General features: G+C 40.6%; 1 protein-coding gene across 1 annotated transcript in view; it reads left to right on the top strand.

Moving 5' to 3' along the window:
- Window positions 1-25,088, top strand: part of ARSB (arylsulfatase B) — a 105,189-nt gene that overhangs the window by 54,991 nt on the left and 25,110 nt on the right. The window contains exon 6 of the mRNA XM_042453996.1: window positions 1,333-1,403. Coding sequence (XP_042309930.1) covers window positions 1,333-1,403 — 71 coding nt within the window. The remainder of the gene's footprint in view (window positions 1-1,332; window positions 1,404-25,088) is intronic.

Raw genomic sequence — 25,088 nt, 5'->3', positions numbered from 1 at the left:
CCCCCCAGATCACTGTGCATCCAGCCTCTCTCCGTTACAAATGGTGTTCAATGGCTCTCTTCACACAGAGGGGAGGTTGCAATCCACCGGGGGAAAGTCTATGCGAATGGAAGAAAATGGCGTTGGCGATGCAGAAAGAGACCAAAGAGGGTAACACCCCCAGGCCAGCCCATCACGCTCCGCTCCTCCCATCCAGTTGACCTGATTCAAAGGCCAAAACGTTCCTATTTAAATACTCCGATTTCTATCCCGAATTAAGGAAAAATACTAGGGTTGACCCTTCTACCTTTTTACGCCGGTTTATAGACCTCTGACCCGGATTAAATGTTATAAATCAAATCAGATTCGAATTGTAGTAGAAACGATATCGAGTTAATCTAGAACTGTTCTAGAGTTAATTCGGGTTTCAGTAGGAACGCTACACCTTGGATTCGATTTGTAAACCGGTGTATAAGCCAGTGAGAACAACCCCGATGTCTGCCTTGATCTAAGATGTCTAGTTTACTGGTTGCACTCTGGCTACATCATAGTTCTAATTGCAAATGTATAAAGCCATTCAACCCAATTTATTAAAATCTATGAGAGGCCCTCTTCCATGATACTTCTACTCATGTGAAGTATCTGTACTCTACTCATCTGTCAATATGAATAAAGGCCTTCTCATTGGTGGCACTTCAGCTTTGGAAATGTTAGCTTTCTTTAGTCATTTTTAAAAAGTAAAATGTTCAGGCATGCTTTTTTTCTTGATTTGATTTTTGTGTTAGTGTTTTCTTTGTTACAGCATTACTGTGTTGTAAACTGTCCTGTATTGACTTGTTAAATTTTATAGATACTTGTGTAAATCTCATTAAGTATTCATTTTTTCTAATGAAGAACAGTATACTCATCCTGAAAAAAAAATAAATGAAGCTACACTTCCCAGTACAGATCAAAGGTCCCAAACACACTGCAGAAATAATCCAGTGTGAGACCACTTTAACTGCCCTGGCTCAGTGATAGGGATTCTTGGGAATTGTAGTTTGTTGTGGCACCAGAGTTTTCTGACAGAGAAGGCTAAATGTCTCATAAAACTACAGTTCCCAGATTTCCCTAGCATTGAGCCAAGGCAATTAAAGTGGTTAAATTGGATTAATTTTGCAGTGTGTTTTGGACCAAAGACACTCACTATACTGCACCCAATTTGAGCAGCCTTATATATTTAATTGGTTAACAGACTTCCATTGTTCTTAGGAAAGATCACAACAGGAAGCATTGAAATGGTATGCATCTGTTACTATAAAACCATGTACAATAGAAAGAAATTTAATATTTTTCCTAATAAATTTGTTCTAGTGAAGGAGAACCATCACCCAGGAAGGAGCTGCTTCATAACATAGACCCAATGTTTGTGGATCCATCTCCATGTGAGTCTGTGATTAACTGCTGGAACTCTTAAGAGATAGCTCTGAAGCCAAAGTATTGTAAGGGAGGGTGGGATCCCCTCTTAAGGTAGGTTTTATTTTTCTCTGGTTGGAAAAATTAAATAATGCTGGACAACAGCCATTCTACCACTTTGTCAGAAAGTATTGTAGTGATCTCATCTGCAGAGCACAGTTAACTATGCTCTAAATCATTCCCAGAGTTTGCCTCATTCTCTTGTGGCCCACAGTTACTCATATGTAAAATGTAATGTAGGCTGAATGTGGAACTGTTGACAGATAACCACATGCCTCCAGTACCTAGTGTGGCACAATGCCAGAGACCAAACTGCCTCCAGTACTGAGGAGTTACCTCCTGATAGCTATGTATATGCACACATATGTTGCTTCATATACAATAAAGTACAATTGTTGACCTTGCAGATGGAGGGTGGAGATCAGAGGGAAGTGTTGCTTCAAATGCAACTATGAGATTCTAAGTCTCATGGCTGCTTTTGTAGTGTAATCACATGAGTTGAAGTTTTTGTCAGTATTGCCTCTCTGCTATATGATGTCAGTTTTACAACTCTTCCCAGCTATATTTTTGTTGTTTAATTTTTTCCCCCTTCTTTTTCTTATTTTTTGGCCAGAGATTAAGCCTTTCACTATGGGGTTTGTTTTATGAAAATTTCCTTGGAACAGGCCCTTTTTACACACCCTCTCTAAATTCCATAATGAAATTACTACGTAATAACAAAGAGGATGTCCAAAACCACAGATGGCAGTCCTTCCGCCTGTGGTTCCCAGGCCTTGTGACTAGGGCTGCCTTGCACTGTTTTTTCCCCATTTCTCCTCTTCCAAACTGGATGTGCAGGAAGCAAAGCAGGGAGAGGGAAAAGACCAGGGACTTGAACTGGGAAACCACGCTGCCTCAGAGGTGGGGTGCCTTGTTGCTTCCTGACCTCTTGTCTGAAGCAGTGGCACAAGGGTGTGCAATTTGTGTGTGTGTGTGTGTGTGTGTGTGTGTGAGAGAGAGAGAGAGAGAGGGAGGGAGGGAGGGAGGGAGGGAGGGAATGAAAGGAGTAGCTCTTGGCCAGGCCCTCATAGAAGGGAAAGGAAAAAGGTGGAAAGAAAATGTATTCTGGCTCTTGGCCAGTTCAAAAAGTACACTGCCTCCAAAGTCATACATAATATTCTTGGACTATATTTTTGGTATTTCTGCTCCCACAAAAAAGTTATATGAAGCACCAGATGGAGCAGCTGGCACACTGTGCACAACCTGGAAGACTTGCTGGTACCCAGCCTCCTCTTGGCTACATACAGGAATCCCTCAGAATTCTTTTTATGCCATATGGTTTGCTGGATGTGAGAGTCATCACTCCTGAGAAGAGGGAGTCAGCCATGAGAGGACTTGTGTATGTGCCATGCTCCATACTTTTTGTCCATATTTTATTTAAATTCCAGCCTTCCTCAAAAGAAACCAAGGAGGCAAACATTGGTCTTTCAGGTGTATTCCATGCAGATCTGGTAAAACACCCAAAAAGCTCCAGCCAGCAAAAAAAAACTATTCCAAAGTCAGGCTTTAGCAAGGTTGCTGCATCATATGTCTTTAAACCAGGTTTATGGATTCCCACTCTCCTGCAACCAAATCCAGCCTCTGAGGCTCCCTCATGCAACCCACAAGTCTCTCCTGGCAAGCTGTGCCTCTTTTCCTTCACTATAGCTCCTGGCTTTGTTCTTATGGTATTTATTTTGATTAGCTAGTTTGTTTTCTCGCTTAGGCTGCATCCACACTGCAGAAATAATCCAATTTGACACCATTTTAACTGCCATGGCTTAACGATGTGGAATTCTGTTAACTGTAATTTGCTGTGGCACCAGAGCTCTCTGACAGAAGAGGCTAAATGTCTCACTAAACTACAATTTCCAGAATTTTATAGCATTGAACCATGGGTGTTAATGTGGTGTAAAACTGGATTATTTATGCCATGCAGATGCAACCCAACAGGCCTACCTGGAAGAAGAAAAGCCCTCCCTTCATCCACCATCTTGAGGGAGAGAGAGGCAGGCTAGCTCCAACAGGCCCTGCCTGGAAGAAGACAAGCCCTCCCTTCATCCACCATCTTTAGGGGGAGAGAGGCAGGCTAGCTCCAACAGGCCCTGCCTGGAAGAAGACAAGCCCTCCCTTCATCCACCATCTTGAGGGGGAGAGAAGCAGGCTAGCTCCAACAGGCCCTGCCTGGAAGAAGACAAGCCCTCCCTTCATCCACCATCTTGAGGGGGAGAGTGGCAGGCTAGCTCCAAGAAGCCAAGCCCTCCCTCCAGTCCATCTGCCTTGGTCCAGGCGTCGGAGGTAGAGAAGAACTGCTGGACCTCATCCCCTTCCCCACCACCACTCCTTTCTCCTTTTGTGTCGTGTCTTTTTAGATTGTAAGCCTGAGGGCAGGGAACCATCTACTTAAAAAGATTGTATGTACAGCGCAGAATCCAATGTTGGCTAACAAATAGGAATCGTAGTCCAAAAGGTAACCTTGTTACTTAGGACTTTAGCATTTTTATAGAAACAGTCCACCTGTGGTGCTGTCTCTCTTTTCCTACTGTCTTCTACTTTAAAGTTTGTCTTTTCCATTGACACATCTTCACATGATATGCCCAAATACAACAGACTCAATTTAGTCATCTTAAGTTCTAGGCTTGATTCCTTTGTCTATTTAGTAGTCCATTCATCTCCAACACCATATTTTAACTGTGTGCCAATTATTCTCCCAGTACATACCCTGCAAGGTTTTTAGGCTTCACAACTATGGCCCAGTACGGACTGGCACAAAACGCCGGCCTGGCTCTGGAAGGCTGGGTGTATATACATGCCCAGCCCTACTAGCACTGCCCATGCACCATCTTGCCGCGGCCACACCACACAGGGCATGTGACAATGACACATGGGCGTCTGCGTGCCCAAACAGCACTCATCGGAAGCAGCTGCATCAGGGCATGCGAGTGCCATTATGGCACTCCTAAAAAGAAGCCACTCTTTTTTTTTTTTTTTTGGTGCAGCACCGATGAGGAGCCGCCTGTCTTTATCTCCCTTATATCTCTGTGGGAATAACAAGAGAGGAGTGTTCTTCCTTAGTGTGTTTTGAGCAATAATAGTAGGTGAGGTTTATACATATCCTACACAGACCATTGACACTTCAAGATCTCCACCACATCATTATTAAAATGTTCATCTTCATCCATGTATCCTGCTGACATCCTTTCTATTTCTGTCACACAAGCATCTGGTGTCCAGGCCATCTATTGCTAACCTTTTTTCTTGCATAAATATATAGGAGCAATCAGGCCTGAGACAAACATTAATTTGGCTTTTCCATAATTTTTGAGTATGTTCAAAAGCTTTTGGCAGAATCGTCTGCATTATTTTGGATGGGAAAGGGAATGTTTAAAGCCTTACCATGCTGAAACTATAGGGTTTCTGCCCCTGGCTTCCATTGCTTTTTCAAGCACTGCTTGTGGCAACAATAACAGGTCATTCTGAAGAAGGCTGAAACATTTTTAAGAGATAGTGAGAAGAACCATGTAACAAACCAAGTAAAAGTGGGAAACATTCAGGGGTAGCTGTTTTGGCCATTTAATAAATACAAACAAAAATCCATCGGTGATACCTTTATTGGCCAACCAAAATGCACAATATATTTGTTGCAAGCTTTTGAAGCTCCATGGACTTCTACTTCAGGCAAGATGTTACAAACCAAACAGGGGGGGGGGGGGAAACAATTGGAGATGTTGGTCAGATGCCTGCATGTTGTTTCAGTCCTTAATGAAGATGTTATGATGGGAGGATATCTTTTGCAGGTAGGCTCCTCCTCCTTCTGGCCATGCGGCAGTAGGGAGATTTTCAAAGTCCAGGAAATTTAAAGTCCATTTGCAACAGGGGCCCCTCTTTTGCAATCCAATATGTCTCCATTCAAATAAAAGTGGGTGGAGTAAGAGAATTCAGTGGTATCACTAGGGTTGGCATTACCCAGTGCAGTAACATGTGGCACCCCTCCCATTGACCTCCTCCCATTCCACACCATATAGAATCCTTTGTAATGTTTTTCGTACTAGTGTTACTCATTAATTTTAATTCCTGTATATTACTTGGTAATAGCTGTGATGTAAACAACTAGCAAAGTTGAAATTATACCTTTAAATTACAATATCTTATGCACCACTTAAATGCATGTACATGTACGTAGTTTCATGCAGTTCAAGTGACAATTCACTGGGTGAGGGGAAATAACTGCCTTCCCCAGACTACCATCCCCGTGTCCATTCCTCTAGTCCTTCCCACCTCCCTCAAACTAGCTGAAGCGCAGGAAGTAAGCGAGACCTAGAGTAAATTGCTGTGAATGGTGGACTACAAGGAGTGCTCAGCTTCCCACTTATCCTGTTGTTGTTTTCAGAGACCAAAGATACTTAGAAAGGATCGCTCGGATTTCCAGTGATTGGGCGGTATATAAATAAATCCTATTATAATCTGGAGCCAAAGCAAGCTTGGAGGATGTAGAATTTATTTTTGCAATCCCTTTACCAGGCTGTCCTTTCCTTTCTAGTTTCATCTGAATCCTGTCCTGGTGTACATTAAGAACACCTGGTCTGGATGAACAAATGGATCTGCAACAAACATTGTGTATGGAGAGGGGTATATTTCAGAGGAAGGAACTAACAAAACCACCTCTAAAGGTAATGTACCTTCAAGTTGCTGTCAAACTATGATGACTCCATGAATTTAATAGGATTTTCTTGGGCGAGGAATACTCAGAGGTGATTTTGACAGTTCCTTCCTCTAAAATGTAGCCTACAGCACTTGGTATTCATTGGTGGTCTCCCATCTAATTATTAATCATGACTGACCCTGCTTAGTTTCCAAGATGAAACTTGGAATTCCACAAATATTACACCTTAATTACATATTAAATACAACCAAGCTAGACCCAGCCCAATGTTTGCCCTGAGAACTAGAGTGTCTGCGCGTATGTGTATGCCAACAAGATTAAACCTACATTAAAATGTCAGATTCCATTGAGAAAGCTTCAAGTACAAAAATAGAACAGAATTGCATTTGCTTGATTGTATTACTGGAAACCAGGGTTTGAATTCTTGCTTGGCCATGGAAATTCACAGGGTGACCTTGGGCTAGTCATACAGTTTCAGCCTCAGTGGGAGCTAAATCTCACCAAGAAAACCCTATGATAAGTTCGCCTTAGGGTCGCCGTAAGTCAGAAATGACTTGAAGGTGCACAACAACAATAACTGTATCCAAAACATACCTTGTTTGGCTGCTGGAAGGCTCCCTTTTAGCCATCTAGCTTAAATATTTCCCATTGAGTGGGATGTCTATACCAGAAACATTATAAGCACACCTTACTGCTTTGTTTCCTTTTAAAACAGTGGTTTGAACTATGCATCCAGTCACTTGCATTTTGTACTTCCTTTTTTGCTTAAAAAAATAAACAAACCAAATAACCTGGGAAAGCTACAACTCTGAAGGGCAGCATTGCAAAAAGAGACTAATTAACTGTTCTGCTTCCCATCTGTTTCAATTCATAAGCATTCTCCTCAAGGTTATTTATTTATTTAAGTCATTTATGTATTGCCTCTTGACCTACCAGAGCCCCCAGTTGTTTTTTCACTTGTGATGAGAAAGAGATGGAATCTCTACCACCCCATGTACGCAAGTGTGTATGTGTTTATGTGCCTTCAAGTCACTTTTCTATTATGGCAATGTCATGAATTGCACAGGATTTTCTTAGGCAAGCAATACTCAAAGGTAGTTTTGCTAGTTCCTACAGCACCTGGTATTTATTGGCACTTTCCCATCCAAGTAATAACCAGAGGTGACCCTGCTTAGCTTCCAAGCTCAGACAGGATCTGGTGCCTTTGGGATATTTAGATCCATGGCAGCCATACATAGTATCAAAAATGAAAACAAAACCAGAATTGCCCACAAATCCATTTCTGGTTTTGAGATTATCATTAATAAGAATACAGTAAACAGTAGAAGAGATGCCTGTGACCTGTTGAAAAATGAATTGTTACTCCCCAAGTCTTCCAAGAGAGATAATCCACTCTCCTTTATTAAAACGATAGGCCCACTCATACTACACAATGATAGCACTATGATGTCACCTTAACTGCCATGGCAATATCCTATGAAATTCTGGGATTTGCAATTTAGGAAGAGATATTTAGAATTTTCAGCTCTGGTGTATCTCCTATAAGCTCCAGGGTTGCATAGGATTCAAACATGACAAAGGGGGATCATAGTGTTATATTCATATAGAGTGAAAGGGCAGGCATGGGGGATCTTCGGGCCACATATGACCACAGAGCAACACTTTACACACCCTTCATATACAGGAATACAATCACATGATAGGTGTATGTTTCAAATTAAGTGGATTTACACGCACTGGGGAGAATTATTGCAAAATGTATATATGCACATTTGTTATAACTTTGCTTCGTTCCTTCAAAAACCAAGTTACTGATGGCTTGGCAGCTGTGAGGATGATGTCAGCTCTTCCATTGTGAAGGGTCTGCTTTCTTTTACATTGTCTTATGGCATTTTATCAAGTTTCAGTGATTCAGCTGAATTAAAAACCAACTGGATCTGAGTCAAAACTCCCTTAACTGCTAAACCAAACATATTTCTGACCATGCAGTCATTTCTACAAGGCCTATTGTAGAGCAGCACTGAAGGTCTGCATTCTGTTATCAACAATTTTATTTTTCAGAAAATGACCTGAATGATGTCATGAGAATAACTAAATCCAAGTTGGAGTTGAGGGTTGTTAATCACAATCTGCCAATATACTTCTCTATGTGGCGTTTTAAATCATGTATGAAACTAGAGATGGTCAAAACCTTGGCAAGAAAACATTATTCTTATCACTTTAAAGTTTAAAAAATTAACTCAGTTTTATCAGGAGCTTCTAAAGTAGAGGGTGAACAATTTTGGGAGGTCCACTGTTGAACAGCCCTTACTGTCAGGAAGTTCCTCTTAATGTTGAGGTGAAATCTCTTTTCCTGGAGCTTGCATCCATTGTTCCGGGTCCTAGTCCCTGGAGCAGCAGAAAATAAGCTTGCTCGCTCCTCAGTGTGACATCCCTTCAAGTATTTAAATAGGGCTATCATATCACAGTGCTAGGAGAGTGCATGTTTCTTTAAAGGTAAACTGTCACACCTAAATGCTTCCAGGATCACCAAATCTCTTTCTCTTTCTCTCTCTCTCTCTCTCTCTCTCTCACACACACACACACACACACAGAGTTGTGTGGATGTCAGGGGCTACAGAAATAGCATTGGAGACTCTTTTCCCATTGCTCTTTCAGTGGTGTTGTTTGCCTCTTTGCACTTGAATGTGACAATAACTTTTCTCACCCTCTTTACCTTCTTCTGTGTTTTGGTGGCAATGCTAATGAACATTCCTGTTTAAGAAAAAAAATGAGAATTGTGCTACTCTGTTATCCTGATCAAGATCATTTCTCATGGGAAACCAAACATACCATACCATGACTACCATTTTCCTGATGCTTTTTCCTTAGCCCATTTCTTGCCTGGTTCTACTTGAGTGTGTGTGCGTGTGTGTAATTATATTCCCTTTGTAAACTGTAGCATAATTGCAATATTACGATACTTGTGGCATCTCAGATTCTGTAACAGTTTATGGTCCTGTCTTTCAATAGAACTTAAGGTCAGTGTTGCCAACAAGCCTCAAAGATATTCCCCGGAATGTTTTACCCAAATCCCCGGAATTCCCCAGTATTTGCCAGAATATTAAGTCAAAATCCCCGGAAAGAAATTAATTAAATTCCCAGATTCCAGGGAATTCCCCAGAAACTGGCAACACTGCTTAAGGTTGCTGTCCTAGTGAATGGCATATTTACGCTGCTGCCTGGTTTTGAGAACCAGCATGGTGTAGTTGTTTGAATGTTGGATGAGGACTCTGGAGACCAGGGTTTGTATCTCAGTTCAGCCATAAAAACCAACTGGGTGGCCTTGGGAGTTTGAGACCACTTTAACTGCCCTGTCTCAGTGCTATGGGATTTTGGGAATAGTAGTTTTGTAAGACATTTAGCCTTCACTGTCAGAGAGCTGTGATGCCACAATAAATTACAATTTGCATGACACTGAGCCAGGGCAGTTAAAGCAGTCTCAAACTGGATTGTTTCTGCAGTTTGTTTCATAGATGCTATCTGTGAGATGAACAAATATATGCACGCTACATAAGCAAAATATTTTTATCTATACAATATTTCAAGGGAGGTGTGATATTCACATGAAAATGGAAAGGAGGTCACATGGGTAAAAAGTCTGAGAACCACTGAGTTAGGACATTTTTGTTGCATAGCTTGTTACCAAATGGATGCTCTTCTCTTATGGTAACAATAGGATTCTTTGGCCTGGGAGCTTTATTATTTTGCACTGTACCATATTCCCATCCTGGAAGGGTGCCATTGCTCTCAACATTGTATTTGATATGACACTTTTTTTCTAGCATTATGTAGATTTTGCACTTGGTGAAGTTTCTACATTGTTCCAGAAGATATCATATGCTGTCTCTGATGTCATATTCATCTGTATCTCCACAACTGTGTTCTGCTGTATGAGTGCCATAATTTATTGTGGAACTGCCAACTTCATTTTTAGATAATATTTTATAATGTGTGGATATTTAGTTTATAATAAATCATCTCTGAATTCCATTGACATTATATATTGCATATGTTGGAAACACCAGAAGAATTTGTCTTGATTATGGGACAGTTAGCTCCTTTGGGCTCCATTTGTCACAGGCTGCACAAAGGCTAAAAGAAGGTTCTGTGAGTTATTATATAGCCGTTGAATTGTACCATCCATATTTCTTTTCACTGTTAGGGAAAATATAAAACTGATATAAAACGAACTAACATTCAGTCGGAGAAGATGCTGTTACTGCTTTTTTGTGTATATAAACGTGTGGGGGAAATCTATATTATCTCTTTTTAAGAGAGTGAAAATAGCCTGACACTCTGTCTTCATGCACTGCTAGCAACTGACATCATTTGAGAAGAATAAGTATCTTAACAAAGCTCATGTGGTCTTTTTCTGCTGAATAGTTGAATCTGAAACATTGAAACTATAGGAGTTGTAGCATTTTGGATCTGTGCCCTTTTTGTCTGATTTCAGGGTAGGAGCACATATAGGCACAAAGAGAGTAGGCAGATAAGGTTATAGGCATACCCAAGACCCATTGATTATGTGGTTACAAGGTTACCCACATGTTTAAGTCCATGGAACGTCTTGTTTAGAAGACAAAATAGCTGCTGAGCTTGTCTGTATAACTTTAGTCCCATGAAAGAGTTTACTATGCATGTTAAGGGAGGAAAATATTAGTCCTTCATTTCTGGTTCAGCTACTCTCTTTGTATGGAGGATGATGTTTTGAAGACCTCCTCTGCTAATGCATCCTTTCCATGCCTTCTCTTCCAGACAGACTCTGGGAAGATGGCAGGGGATTGGATTTGGACTTGATAATCCTTGAGGTTTCTCCCAACTCTATCATTCTAAGATGTACAGTTTTGTAGGGCATGTAGGAATAAATTTTTAAAACTTCTGTAATCCTGTGGAGATAGTCACTAAATATGTACACAAGGAGAACCAAGCTCTATGTATCCAGGGGCCACTCTTCCATTCTTCCATTCTCAGGCCCTGTTGGAGGCCAGGTCATCCCCTCCAATGGTATGATCATTAATTTGGTGGAAAACTATTGATCCTAAAACTGTGAGTCTCCAATTTTTAAAAAAATACAAATAATTGGGGGGGGGGGGAAACTCCTCTGGGAGACCCCACATACCACAAAAATGGCTATGGACACCACATAAATTGAATGATTCCCATGCCTTATGTAGATTGCATGAGCAGTACATTAAACAGTGTGTGGGTGGGGTACTGCTCATGCAATGGAACTTTGCTATCTTCTGCTTTTCTGAAAAACATTGTTTTGGATTATTTTAGACTGGGGAGCACCAAAATCCTCAAATCATCCAGATCATATTGGGAGAGAATGGGGTGCCCCACTGGTGGATGTAATTCTGTCAGAAAAGGAAATATTTGGATCTTGGTCCAGGGAGCCATTGCCAGTCAGACTGCAGAAGATGAATAATAATAAGAACTTTGGCCCAGAGCATACAGCCTGAGGCCACTCTGGCCACAAGTGGGCTGGGACTACGGTGACTGCATGGCCCACGCTGAAAGTGGGTCGCCACCACAGAACCCGAACCATGCCACAAGAAGTTGAATTATCCCAGCTCCTTTTTGCTCCAGTCCAAGGATGGAGTGCAGCATCGGAGTGGCTTCAGGCTGCTTTGGGGGTGTGCATCATATAAACACCATGTCCCCAAAGCTGCTGGAAGCTGCTTCTTCTCGCCCGTCTGTTCCGGGCCTTTGTTTTTTCTAGTACAGACAATATAGCCTTTCCAACTCTGCATCCATGTCTCCCTTCCTTTAACATTTGTTTCAGGTTGTTATGTAATATTGGAGTGGGGAAAACTTTCCATATTGATAGTTATCTTGTTTCCTTATTCTCTTTTTACAGCATTGGTTAAAATACTTAAGCTGTAGCAATTGGCATACTGTGATATCCCTGAATTGTTATAAATAAAGCCAACTCTTTATAAATTGGTTTCTTTTTTAAAGTGATAAATGAAATTTGAACTCATGACAAAACTTGTTAATATAACCTCACATGTCATTAGGAGATAAGGTCTGGAGCTTATGGTGCCAAACCTCTGCTGTTACTTAAGCCTTTCATCTTGAATCAAAAGATCTTTGTATAAAACTGATACTATTGGCATGATAAAGAATAAGTGGAGTCTTGTATCTAAATACCAGGAGTTAGTAGTTCAGTTGATAAGCTGAAGAACATTGTTTTGGATTTTTTTTTTAGACTGGGGAGCTTTATTGGCATGACAGTAATAAATAAGAGTCTAGATAATAACCAGATTTTCATCAGTTCCTTCAAAATCAGTATTCCATTAATTTTTCAAAGGTCAAGGTCACAGCTATTCCTCAAGCATTCTTATTTTAATAGAGTAAGTGAAAGTGTCTGAGTTCTGCAGAAAATTCATTATCGCCATAAAGCAGCGAAAGGTCACAAAATGTCTTTCTTCACTGAAGTAGCAAAATTTTTTATTTCTCCAATAATTCATTATCACAGTGGAGCCTGAAGGAGCCCTTGACATTTCAGCATCCTCCTCCTTCAGGGGAAATAATTGTTTTCATATATCATGATTTAGCAAACGACAGAAAAATTAGTGAAAAACAAACACAAACCTTTGTGGTCTGGGAACCATCTGTATTACTCTTTGTTCCTAAAGCTTCACCTCCTCATCCTCATATTCTCTGTCATTGATGCTCTCTGCATCTCTGCACTTGTGCAAAATTGCAAACTGGATCTATGGGGCTTCTTCTGAAGCATATCTAGCCCTTTCAGACCGTACTATAGCAGGCATAAACCTGTGAGTTAAGGTTAAAAATAGTCTTATTTGAAAAAGCACAGAGGTTTAGCTATTCTCTTGTTTTAATTCCAAAATGAAACAAACCAGTCAAACCTGGGAGTTCATAAGTTTGCATAATAAAGATGTCCATCTTTGGTTGCTTATCACAGTGCCTAGTTATCAGAGGATGATTGCTATACTGGGAAGAGATCATGCCAAAACACTGACTGTGCTTATAGAAGAAGGGTGTGCAACCTGTGTCCCTTCATATGTTTTGAACTGCAGTTCTCATTATCCCTTCTTGATGGGAGCAGTAGTTCATGAATATCTAGAGGGTCAAAAGATCCTCACCATTGGTGCAGAGAGTCCACATTCAAACCCTGTCATTTCTAGTTCAAAGAATTTTATATTAAATCATGTGAACGTATAGTACTGTAAAGCTGAAGAGCCACTGCCAGTAAGACTAGACAACACTGAAATAAATGGACACATCATCTTGATTGTTATAGGGTAGCTTCATATTTATTTATCTTCCATGAATCTGTCTGAGCAAAATCAGAGTCTGGAAATGTTATTCAACAAGAGGCTTGTCACTTTGTATAAGGGTGCAACTTGCTGACCTCCAAATGTTTTTGGACTGCATCTTTCATCATATCGGTGATGCTGGACAAGGCTGAAAGGAGCTGAAGACCAACAACATCTGGAGCATTATATAAATAAATAAATAAATAAAATTTTATTTGTATACCGCCCTTCCTACGATCAGGGCGGTGAACAACAATCAAAATAATACAATACAGTACAATATCAAACAAGACTATCAAAACCAACAGTACAAATACAAAAGCATTAAAATCAATATTAAAAACCCCATCAGCCAGCTACCCTTGCTGTCAGAGGGGGGGGGGGAGACTAGCTGGAGCTTGTATTGGGGAAAGCAGATCGAAACAAGAGGGTTTTCAACTCCCTCCTGAACTGGGCCAGGGAGGCGGCCGAGCGGAGCTCAATGGGCAGCGTGTTCCAGAGGGTCGGGGCGATGATAGAATATGATCTCCTTGTAGTGGAGGCTAATCTAGCCCCCGGGACCCTCAGTAGTTGCTGCCCAGATGTTCTGAGGGTGTGGGGTGGAATGTATGGGGAGAGACGGTCCTCAAGGTAACCTGGGCCCAAGCCATGTAGGGCTTTATAGGTCATAACCAACACCTTGTATTGTGCCCGGAAGCGAATGGGCAGCCAATGCAGATCTTTAAGTACAGGTGTAATATGACTGGCCCTGGAAGTACCAGTGACCAGTCTGGCTGCCATGTTCCGTACCATCTGTAGCTTCCGGGTTTGGTACAAGGGTTGCCCCATGTAGAGTGCATTGCAGAAGTCCAATCGAGAGGTTACCAGAGCATGTACCACCGTTTCAAGGTCCCTCTGGGCCAGGTATGGGCGCAGCTGGCGAATGAGCCGAAGCTGATAACAGGTGCTCTTGACCGTCGCATTCACCTGAGCTGTAAGGTGAAGCGACGAGTCAAGAAGCACCCCCAGACTGCGCACGGAGTCCTTCACAGGAAGCGTGATCCTGTTCAGGACAGGTGGAACCACCGCCATTCCTGGACCAGGGGAACCTATCACAAGTACCTCCGTTTTCTCTGGATTCAGACTGAGTCGGTTTTCCCTCATCCAGCCCATTACCGACTCCAGACAGGCCACGAGAGGAGTGCCTTATATGTATAACATTTCTAAGATTCATAATTCTTTTGATCAACTGTTATTCTTTTCTTTCTTTTTTTTAATATATAGAAAGGAACAGGAATTAGGTGGACAGATCAATAATGTCTTGTATTTGCATGTCTGTAGCTCTTTTAACTTGGGATATCCATACTGCAGAAAGTTGGAAAAGTAGCACAGAATACATGCTGGTCAGAAGTTTGTCTGTGATTGCAGCCAGAAAGGAAAAGCCATATACTGAGAACTAGGTTTTAAAATGGCCAGTTTATTTAACGTTGATAACACAGGGCAAAGAAACCTGTGTTATCTTGTCGAGTGATTCAAACATGGACATAATGTTGGCCAGGTAAACATACATCTTCCCTTGAGGCTCATGGCCAAGCCTTCACTGTTAATGCCTTCCACACAGGAGTATTTCAGGTGCACCTGGCTGTAACTGAGAGTTGTCCAGATCTTCTGAATTGCCATTCACCTCTTTATTCAGATCCACCCCTGCCAATTTCCAGGCTGAGATTTCTACCCCTCTGCACTTAACCAAGAATACAAACTGTGACATAATGCAAGCCGTATGCAATAACTATAGCACAGTAATAATGTGTTAGTAACAACTGGCAGTAATGAAACAGTAATGTGGAAATCCTAAAGGAGCTCCTCCAAGGAAGGCAAAAAAGACCAGTGTCAAAATGTGTCTGGCATGAAAAAAATGTTTTCCTGGATCTCAATCAGGCAATAGCTAATTGTGTGGCTTAATCCAATCACAAAGGAAAAGACAGAGTTTTATAGCTCTCAGTTCGAATGGCTGAAGACGTATAGGAACAGTTCTTATGTAGGCCTGCTATAAATCTTTGGAGACAATTAAACAGGTATGGTCATCCCATATCTATCTTTTCATTAAGCAATTGAAGGTTCTTCACCTTATGCCTATCCGTCTGTTTCTAGCTAGCCATTTTGGTCATTTGAACTAACAAGCTTGTAAATAGTTTTGTCTAGTAGGCAGATCAAAATCATCATTCCCCTCAAGAAAGTCTTAAGCTTTGGACTCTTAGGAATTATTGGAGAATAAATATGCAGCTTTATAAATTTTTATATATTTATAAAATACAATAATTTGTTGATACAGCTGCAGTCCTTGTGGAGGTTCATAGTATCACATAGACATCACAGTCTAGACAGATAGATAATTCATAGACTAGGCAAATTGTTTCTATAGACATTACATCTTATAAGGAGCCTTATTAATATTTGTAGGTCACATTGTACTTGGAGTATATCTCAGTAAGGCATCGTAACATCTCATATTTCATCCAATCCAGTAATGGTAGTATATTCACATATAATTCTGTGTTTGCTAGCATTTCCAATACATTGTATTAATTCCACATAGTTGTAATAATTGTTTCAGAGAATACAATTTTATGTAATAGACCAACATTCAGTCAGTAGCATAAATAAATAGCTCATATCAAGCCTAAGGGTTGCAGTCAGCTGGATGTTGTTGTTGTGTGCCTTCAAGTAGTTTCTAACTTATGGCAACCTTAAGGCAAACCTATCACAGGGTTTTCTTGGCAAATTTCTTCAGAGGGGGTTTGCCATTACCATCCTCTGAGGCTGAGAGAGTACGACTTACCCAAGGTCACTCAGTGGATTTCATGGTTCAAAGGGGACTCACAGCAGCATCACTTAGGGAGTGTGGGAGATACAGATCGCACCAGGTGACACCCTAAGAAGGAGTGTGTGTGATCCCATTGCTCCCCAAACATCTGCCTTTGGGTAGAAACAGACTGCGACATTTGCCTGTGTCCCATTAAAATGCTGAAAAGATTATGTGTGTGGGGTGAGACTCAGTGGGAGGAGAAAGGAGAGGCCCCAGGTTGGGGTTTTTTTTTTTTAATTTAAATTAAAATTTCACATTTCAGAAATGAATTTTTAATGTAACAAAAATACAATTTTAGTTTTTATTTAAAAACATCACATTTTACCAAATTGTCACCTTAAGCACATGAAACTATGTGAAAAATAAATTTAAGTCGTATGTATGATATTGTAATTTAATTACCATGACATTCAGTGATATGTGGGAATTACGATTTAGGAGTAATATTAGCACAAAACACTTTACTAAGGATTCTGTATGGCGTGGTATAGGAGGAGGTTAATAGAGGGTGACATGAGTTACTGCACTGGATGACATCATCATTATCATCATTATTATTATTATTATTATTATTTGTATCCTGCTCTTTTCCCAGGACTCAGAGTACTCAGAGTACAATTAAAGAGTACAATTAAAAAGGAATTAAATTATTACAGTATTGAAACAGATAGTTATTAAAAGAATAAAACATATTTTAAAAGATAAAACTATTAACTAGTAACGCCACTGGAGACTCGAATCCTGGTCTCCAGCATTCAAACACTACACCATGCTGGCTCTGCTGTACTCAGCTACCAATATATGTGTTCAACTCAGTCATGAAATGATCTGCCCCTTCCTGCTGCCAATGGAATTATTGGCGCGTTACAGACCGCCGAATTGCGGCGGTCTGCTGCCGGCGCCGCTTGCAGTGTCCTGGAGCCGCAGCTTCTAAACCGCGGGACTCCTAGACGCTGCGAGGAAGGAGCGCGGAAATCGCGCTCCTTCCTGGGCCCTGGAAGTGGCGCCGCAAAGCACAATCTGCGCTTTTGCGGTGTCACTTCCACCGCGACACATCTGAATGCTAGGCATCCAAGACATCAAAATGGCGGCGGCCGTGTGGAACGGGTGCCGCCATTTGTTACGGACAGAGTCCGTAACAGGAGTAGGGGCATCTAGAAGAGATGCCCCTTTTTTAAACTGGGACGTCCTAAGGACGTCCCAAATGGCGGTCTGTAACCCACCATTGTTGCCCAAATTGCTGCTCTAGAAGGTCTGGTGCTTGGTGTGGCTTCCTCCTGGGTTTCCTGCACTCTTATATAATATACTTTTAGAACAGTTAATATTGCCTCTGTTTTTCCCTTTATAGGAGACAGCCATGTTGGAGTTTATTACATCTTTTTATTGTGTACTACTTTTTTATGAACGGCAGTCTGAGTTGTCCTTATCTTTTGTTTTGGGTTGACCGGCTCTAAGCCCAGACTCAAACTTCAGTGCTTGCTCTCTCTCTCTCTCTCTCTCTCTCTCTCTCTCTCTATATATATATATATATATATATATATATATATATATATAATATTTCCATGGCTCTGTGCACAAACAATACTTGTCTAACTTATGATTTTTAACATATGGAGCCTGAGATGGCAAAATTGTTATTATTGACAGATTTCTTACAGCTTCTTCTATTTCATGAGATTTGGGGTGGCAACTCTCATGGGGGAAATTCTGTCTGTTGCAAGTCTTCCATCTCTAGCCATGTGAATGTGATGGGAGCAACAGGCTCTCTCTCTTATGGACTACAAAATCCCTCCTAAAGTTTTAGAACTTTAGTTTATGGAGAAAGAATTACCTGTACTGGTCCTATTACCCCATTATAGACTAAGTTTTTTAATATACATTTTTGTGTGAAGAATGCTTAATATACACTTTTGGAATACAAATTCTGTGTTGACAGAGGCATAGAATTTGGAAAAATTGTGATAACTGTGTTCCAATTTGCATATCAATTTGGGAATTACATGAGTTATTTGAAAGCTCTTTCATAATATGTAGATCTCTATTTCTTATTTGTTCTCCTCCATCTCTGTTTTGCCTTACTATGTAATTTTTTATTTTGATTTTCGTTCCAGAGGTTAAACTTCAAATTTTGTTGAGCATATAGAAATCAGCAGCCATGTACAAAGTAAGTTTCAAAGCCATTTCAAAAAGGCAACTAAGGCGCTTTCCAGACCGCCCATGTTCTCTTGGAGTTTGTTATACAGTGGAAAGGAGGAGCCAGACACACATTCTAGACTTTAGGAGAGCTGATTTCAGTAAACCTATGGAAATACTGAAGGTGATCCCATGGTCAGAAATAGTAAAAGAGAAGGGAGTTCAGGATGGATGGGAGTTTCTCAAAAGGTAGAGACAGAAGGCAGAATTTCAAACTGTTCCAACCAGGAGGAAAAATGGTGTCTCCAGCAACTGGGATGGATGACTAAGGAACTTTCAACTGAGCTAAATTTTAAACAGGGCATGTATAAGAAATGGAAACAGGAGAAAATAACCAAGGACGAATTCAAGCAAATAGCTAGCACATGTAAAGGAAAAGTCAGAAAAGCAAAAGCACAGAACAAGCTCAGGGTTGCTAGAGATGTTAAAAACAATAAAAAGCGCCTTTTTGGTATGTCCGTAGCAAAAGGAAGAAGAAGGAAATGGTAGGGCCACTATGTGGAGAAGATGATGAAATGTTAACAGGGGACAGAGAAAAGGCAGAACTACTCAACACCTTCTTTGCCTCAGTCTTCTCAGAAAAGGAAAATGGTGCTCTACTTGAGGAACATGGAGCAGAGGACACAATAGGTGAAATGCAGCACAGAAATAAGTAAAGAGGAAGTACAAGAATAACTGGTTAATCTAAATGAATTTAAGTCTCCAGGACCAGATGAACTACATCCAAGGGTATTAAAAGAACTAGCAAATGTAATGTCAGAGCCATTGGCAATAATTTTTGAGAACTCCTGGAGAACGGGAGTAGTCCCAGCAGACTGGAGGAGAGCAAACATTGTCCTCATCTTTCCTCCCCCCCAAAAACAAAAGATGGGGGGGAGGTGATCCCAACAATTATCATCCTGTTAGTCTGACATCAAGACTAGGAAAGATTTTAAAGCAGATCATTAAACAGAGAGTCTGTGAACATTTAGAAAGCAATGGCATTATCACAAAAAATCAACATGGGTTTCTGAGAAACAAGTCATGCCAGACTAATCTGATCTCCTTTTTTGATAAAATTACCAGCTTGGTAGACAAAGGGAATGTTGTAGATATGGCATATCACAATTTAAGTAAGGTCTTTGACAAGGTTCCCCATGACATTCTTGCAAACAAGCTTGTAAAATGTGGTCTAGACAAGGCAACTGTTGCATGGATTTGTAATTGATTGACTGGCCGAACCCAGAGTACTTAACAATGACTCCTCTTCATCCTGGAGAGAAGTGACCATTGGGTGCTACAGGGTTCTGTCCTGGGCCCAGTGTTATTCAACATCTTTATCAATAACTTGGATGACAGAATTGGGGGTATACTTATTTAATTTGCAGATGACACCAAATTAGGAGGCGTAGCTAATACCCCGGAGGACAGGCTCAAATTTCAAGAAGACCTGAATAGATTAGAAAGCTGGGCCAAAGCTAACAAAATGAATTTAAACACAGAGAAATGTAACGTACTACACTTAGGGCGGAAAAATGAAATGCACAGATATAGGATGGGGGACACCTGGCTGAACGAGGCTACGTGTGAAAGGGATCTAGGAGTCCTAGTAGATCACAAATTGAACATGAGTCAGCAGTGTGATGTGGCAGCTAACAAGACCAGTGTGAATTTAGGTGGCATCAATAGATGTATAGTGTCTAGATCAAGGGAAGTAACAGTGCCACTCTATTCTGCTTTGGTCAGGCCTCATCTGGAATACTGTGTCCAGTTCTGAGCACCGCAATTCAAAAATAATGTTGACAAATTGGAGCGTAACCAGAGGATGCTTCTATGACATAATAAATAACTTTAAATAGCTAATCCCCCAACTTTTCCTCTGGTGGTTCTGTATCACTTCAGGTGTGTGGTACAGTCCCACAGGAGGACAGTATTACATCAGAAATCCTGTTTGAATAGACTCTTAATCTACTCAGCATTTTAAAAACTTTATAAAAGAAGTGCATTAGACATATGAGAAGGGGGAATAAAGAATGAATATCCCATCCTTTTGTACAGATGTAACTGGAACAGGAAAACCATTGTTGGCAGAGCACTACTGAAATCTTGAACTAATGAATGGAAAGATTCTGGAAGCAATTATTTTACAAGCACAACATTTTTGTTTTTTAAACCTTTCCTTTCAATTTTTAAATGTTTCAGCAGAACTGCTTTTCTGTTGAGGATATCTGTGACAACAAACACATTCTTGAGCCCAGATGGTCATGGGACCACAAGTTTTAAAGTATTATTTTGGTGCTGTACTTCCCAGGTACTTCCCAGGTTGGGAAAGTTTTATGATATGGTGGAGACATACATAATTATGTAATTTTTTAATATGTTTTAATTGAGGTGAACATATTCAAGGGTAGTCATGTTGGCCACTCATAAAAATACAACAAAGTCCAAAATCTGCAAAAGAGCGATACCTTTATCAGCCAACCAAGATGCACAAAATACATCATACAAGCTTTTGAAGTTCCATTAGCTTTTTTATCAGGCAAAAAATGTTTAAAAATCATATAGGAGGAGAAAGGTGATGGCGGAAGAGTGAGAGAACCACATTTTGTATCAGATGTTGTTTCTGTTGTAGTTCACTTGTTCTGGGAGGGATCTCAATACTTTGCAAAGGCCACTCCCCTTCTTGGGCATGTGGGGATCATCATCATCATAGTTTATATATACAGCACTGTAAATTTACACAGCACTTTACATAATTGTAGTCAAACACAGTTAAAATCATGCCTATGGCATACAATCTAAAAGCAAAGCATAGACAAAAGGCAATAAAAGACAAGTTATAAACTTTCAGCTCCATTAGCAACAGAAAAATAACTTTGCTTGAGGCCCAGGTTGTCCTTATCCTGTGTGAAGCTAACTGTTCCTTTCTTAAGCAGAGAATGTTGAATTTCTTAACCTGTACCTGTACTGCTACATCTGAAAAAAGTTTAAGTGTTATACAGATAAAACTTGCCAGTTGTAGTCCAAATAAAAGAATTTTACCTTTGTTGGAGGGAAAACCCCAAAAGAATTAAGCCCCAGTCCATTGCCTTCTTAAAAGTTTCCTCTGTAGTGGCAAAATTTGGTATCATAGAGATGGGTCTCACATTTCTTCACCTCCTTAGGTGGATATTGTAATTTGAGAAATGTGTGTTATAGATCCAAGGAGGTGAAGAAACAAATAGACAAGATAATACCCAGGAACCATCTACTACAAGATAGACGATAACCACAAAATGACGGAACATCCATAGGGGTCACCTACAGTCCCCAGCTAAAACCACTCAAAGAGATCATTGAGCTATAACCAACTGTGAAGAATAAGGAGTTTATCACATGGCTTACTAATCCATTTTACCTCTGTCTAGCTTAAATCTTAATTCAGGCTGCATCCTGGTCTTATTGGAAGGATTTTTCCACTGAATCTGCCACCCAAATAAATCCTGGGTATATCCCTGCTTCCAGGAGCGCTCCAGTGGCCATTTTCTTCAGCCGGAAAACTCCTGGATCTGAAAAGAGTTCCTTTTGTTTCGTGTCTTTTAGATTGTAAGCCTGAGGGCAGGGAACTGTCTGATTAAAAATAATAATTGTAAGCCGCCCTGAGAGCCATTAGGGCTGAAGGGCGGGATATAAATACCTAAATAAATAAATGAGCCACAAGGACTGCTCCTGGAAGCAGAGATGCAACCAAGATGTACAGTATTCAGGCAGCAGATTCGGCAGCAAAAGCGTTCCAATAAGATCAGAATGCAATCCAAATTAAGACTTAAGACAGATAGAGGTAAAATTAAGCCATGTGATAAGCTCCTAATACAACCCTCTCACATGATCTGGGAGGCAGGCCTTTACTGGCATACAGACAGCTTTGAACAGCTGCTCACAAAAATATATATGACATGGATGATAATACAGGGACAAGACCCTGCCACAAACCCAGATGCCAACTCGGTCCCCATATCTACTCTGGCAGCAATATTACAGGGGCAAATAAGATTGGACAAATAGGATATACTATATGCAAGAGGATGAATGGATATAAATCTTACATCAGAAATGGTAGTAGCCAAAAAACCAGTTGCAGAACATTCCAACCTTCCTGGACATACAGATGGAGATTTAAAAGTTACAGTCCTTGCACAAGGAAATTACCAAGGAAGACTAGAAAAGGAAATAGCTGGTTGAATTTTATCGACAAATTCCAATCCATTTACAGAGCTATGACAAAGACAATTGCTTCATGGCACACTACATATATTCATACAAGAGTCCTTACTAATGTCCATATAACAAAACAGAGTTTTCAACCCTGGGAAACTGATTTTTGATAAGCAGGTACAGTATATTGCTTTCACATATCAGCACTAAGTGACCACTGTAAAGATCTGAAAGACCTGCATCACTTTGACCAGCCCTTTGAAAATTTAGAGCAAAGGACATCTTTGTTCTTGTTTTTGTTTTTGTTTTTGTTTTTTTTTGGTAGTTAACTGCCCTCGAGTTGATTTCGACCCCTGCTGACGAGACATCTCCAAGAATCTCTGTCCTCCCCTGCTCTGCTCAACTCCTGAAAACCCATACTCATGATCTCTTTACTATAGTCCATCCATCTTGCATGTGGCTTTCATCTCTTTCTACTTCCCTCTACCTTTCCTAGCATTACTGTTTTTTCCAGTGATTCATATCTTCTCCTGATGTGTCCAAAGTACGACAACCTGAGATTTGTCATCTTGGAAGATTTCTGGCGTGATCTGCTTCAAAACCCATAAATATGCTTTATATCTGAGGCCTTAATACCACTCAGTAATGCATCCAAAGAAGTTGGTTTATGTCAGTGAAAGCTCATGGCAAGTTAGTATTAAATGTGACCTTAACAGATTAGAAAGCTGGGCCAAAGCTAACACATGGAAAAATGTAAGGTATTGCATTTAGAGCAGAAGAATGAAAAATATATATATAAGATGGGGAAAACCTAGATTAACAGGACTACGTGTGAAAGAGATCTAGGAGTCCTAGTAGATCACAGGCGGAACATGAGTCAACAGTGTGATGCAGCAGCTCAAAAGGCCAGTGCGATTTTAGGCTGCATCAATAAATGTATAGTGTCTAGATCAAAAGAAATAATAGTGCCACTCTATTCTGCTTTGATCAGGCCTCACCTGGAATACTGTGTCCAGTTCTGGACACTACAATTCAAAAATGATACTGACAAATTGGAGCATGGCCACCAAAATGGTGAAGGGTCTGGAAACCATGTCCTATGAGGAATGACTTGGGGAGTTGGGGATGTTTAGCCTGGAGAACAGAAGATTAAGAGGTGATATGATAGCCCTATTTAAATACTTGAAAGGGTATCATACTGAAGAGGGAACAAGCTTGTTTTCTGCTGCTCCAGAGAACAGGACCCGGAACAATGGATGCAAGCTCCAGAAAAAGAGATTCCACCTCAACATTAGGAGGAACCTCCTGACAGTGAGGGCTATTCGACAGTGGAACACTCTTCTTTGGAGTGTAGTGGAGGTCTTAAAGACCTTCCTAAGTCTTTAAACAGAGGCTGGATGGCCATCTGTTGTGGATGCTTTGATGGAGGGTTCCTGCATGGCAGGGGGTTGAACTGGTTGGCCCTTGTGGTCTCTTCCAACTCTATGATTCTATGACCTCTCTGTGAATATGGCTCAAAGCCATATTTATGGCCCGAGTCCCTCATATCAGGTCTCATATTATTTTCTCTCATAAGATGGGAATGGTTGCAGCCACCATTCAACTCAGTTGTCCCAAAGCTATGGAAAGACATCTCCAATGATGTGAAGAGCAGGGGCAGGTATGTCAGAGAAATGGGAAGTGGGAGAGATGGGGAGAAATCTTAATTTTCCTCCAGTGTTTTGCCTCTTGGGAAAAAGAAGGAACATATATTTTCTGAAGGTTTCCAGTTTTTCCTCAGGTTTTGCATCACAGAACATATTCTGTAAATGTATATGTCCCACTCTGTGCTGGAAAATTTCAGGAGAGGGTATATGCTCCAGTTATTTGCATTACACTGCTTAACTGTTTGGGCTGGAATAAAAGAAGAACCTGTAAGGTGTACTCAGCAGGAGACCCCCTTCCTTTTTCACTTTGGTCTTCTTGGTTAGTTTGGTAGCTTTGTTCCAAACCATTGTCCACTTTGTTTCTCAAGACTATTTTATTCCATTTTATTGTATTTTTAAAATATATGTTGCCTTTACTTGTGGAAAGACCATTATGAAATCTATGAAAACAGGTTAATGTTTAACCCACTAACTAGAGTCAGCTCTCTAACAATCTGGGGTCACTGAGAGCTGGCACTAGGCCTATGGCAAGATGCATGAATGGAGCCCCTTTACCAATATTTACATTACATTGGTACCTGAATTTATTTTTAATGTATCATTTGTTTTTTCATTGTTCAGGCAGCCAAGAGCCAAGGCCAACTCAAGGTTTGGGCTCTATAGCTAGCCTCCTGCCTCATGGGCCTCATACAGCATGTGACCCACCAAACTTAAATCAGTCATTCAGACCTATAGTTCAGACCTAGGCCTATAATTTTATCATCTAAGCAAGCCTGGACTTGCTTACC

The sequence above is a fragment of the Sceloporus undulatus genome, chromosome 2 (genome assembly GCF_019175285.1).
Source record: "Sceloporus undulatus isolate JIND9_A2432 ecotype Alabama chromosome 2, SceUnd_v1.1, whole genome shotgun sequence".
Lineage (NCBI taxonomy): Eukaryota > Metazoa > Chordata > Lepidosauria > Squamata > Phrynosomatidae > Sceloporus > Sceloporus undulatus.
The sequence above is the reverse complement of the archived record's forward strand: the minus strand, read 5'-3'. Positions and strand labels throughout refer to the sequence as shown.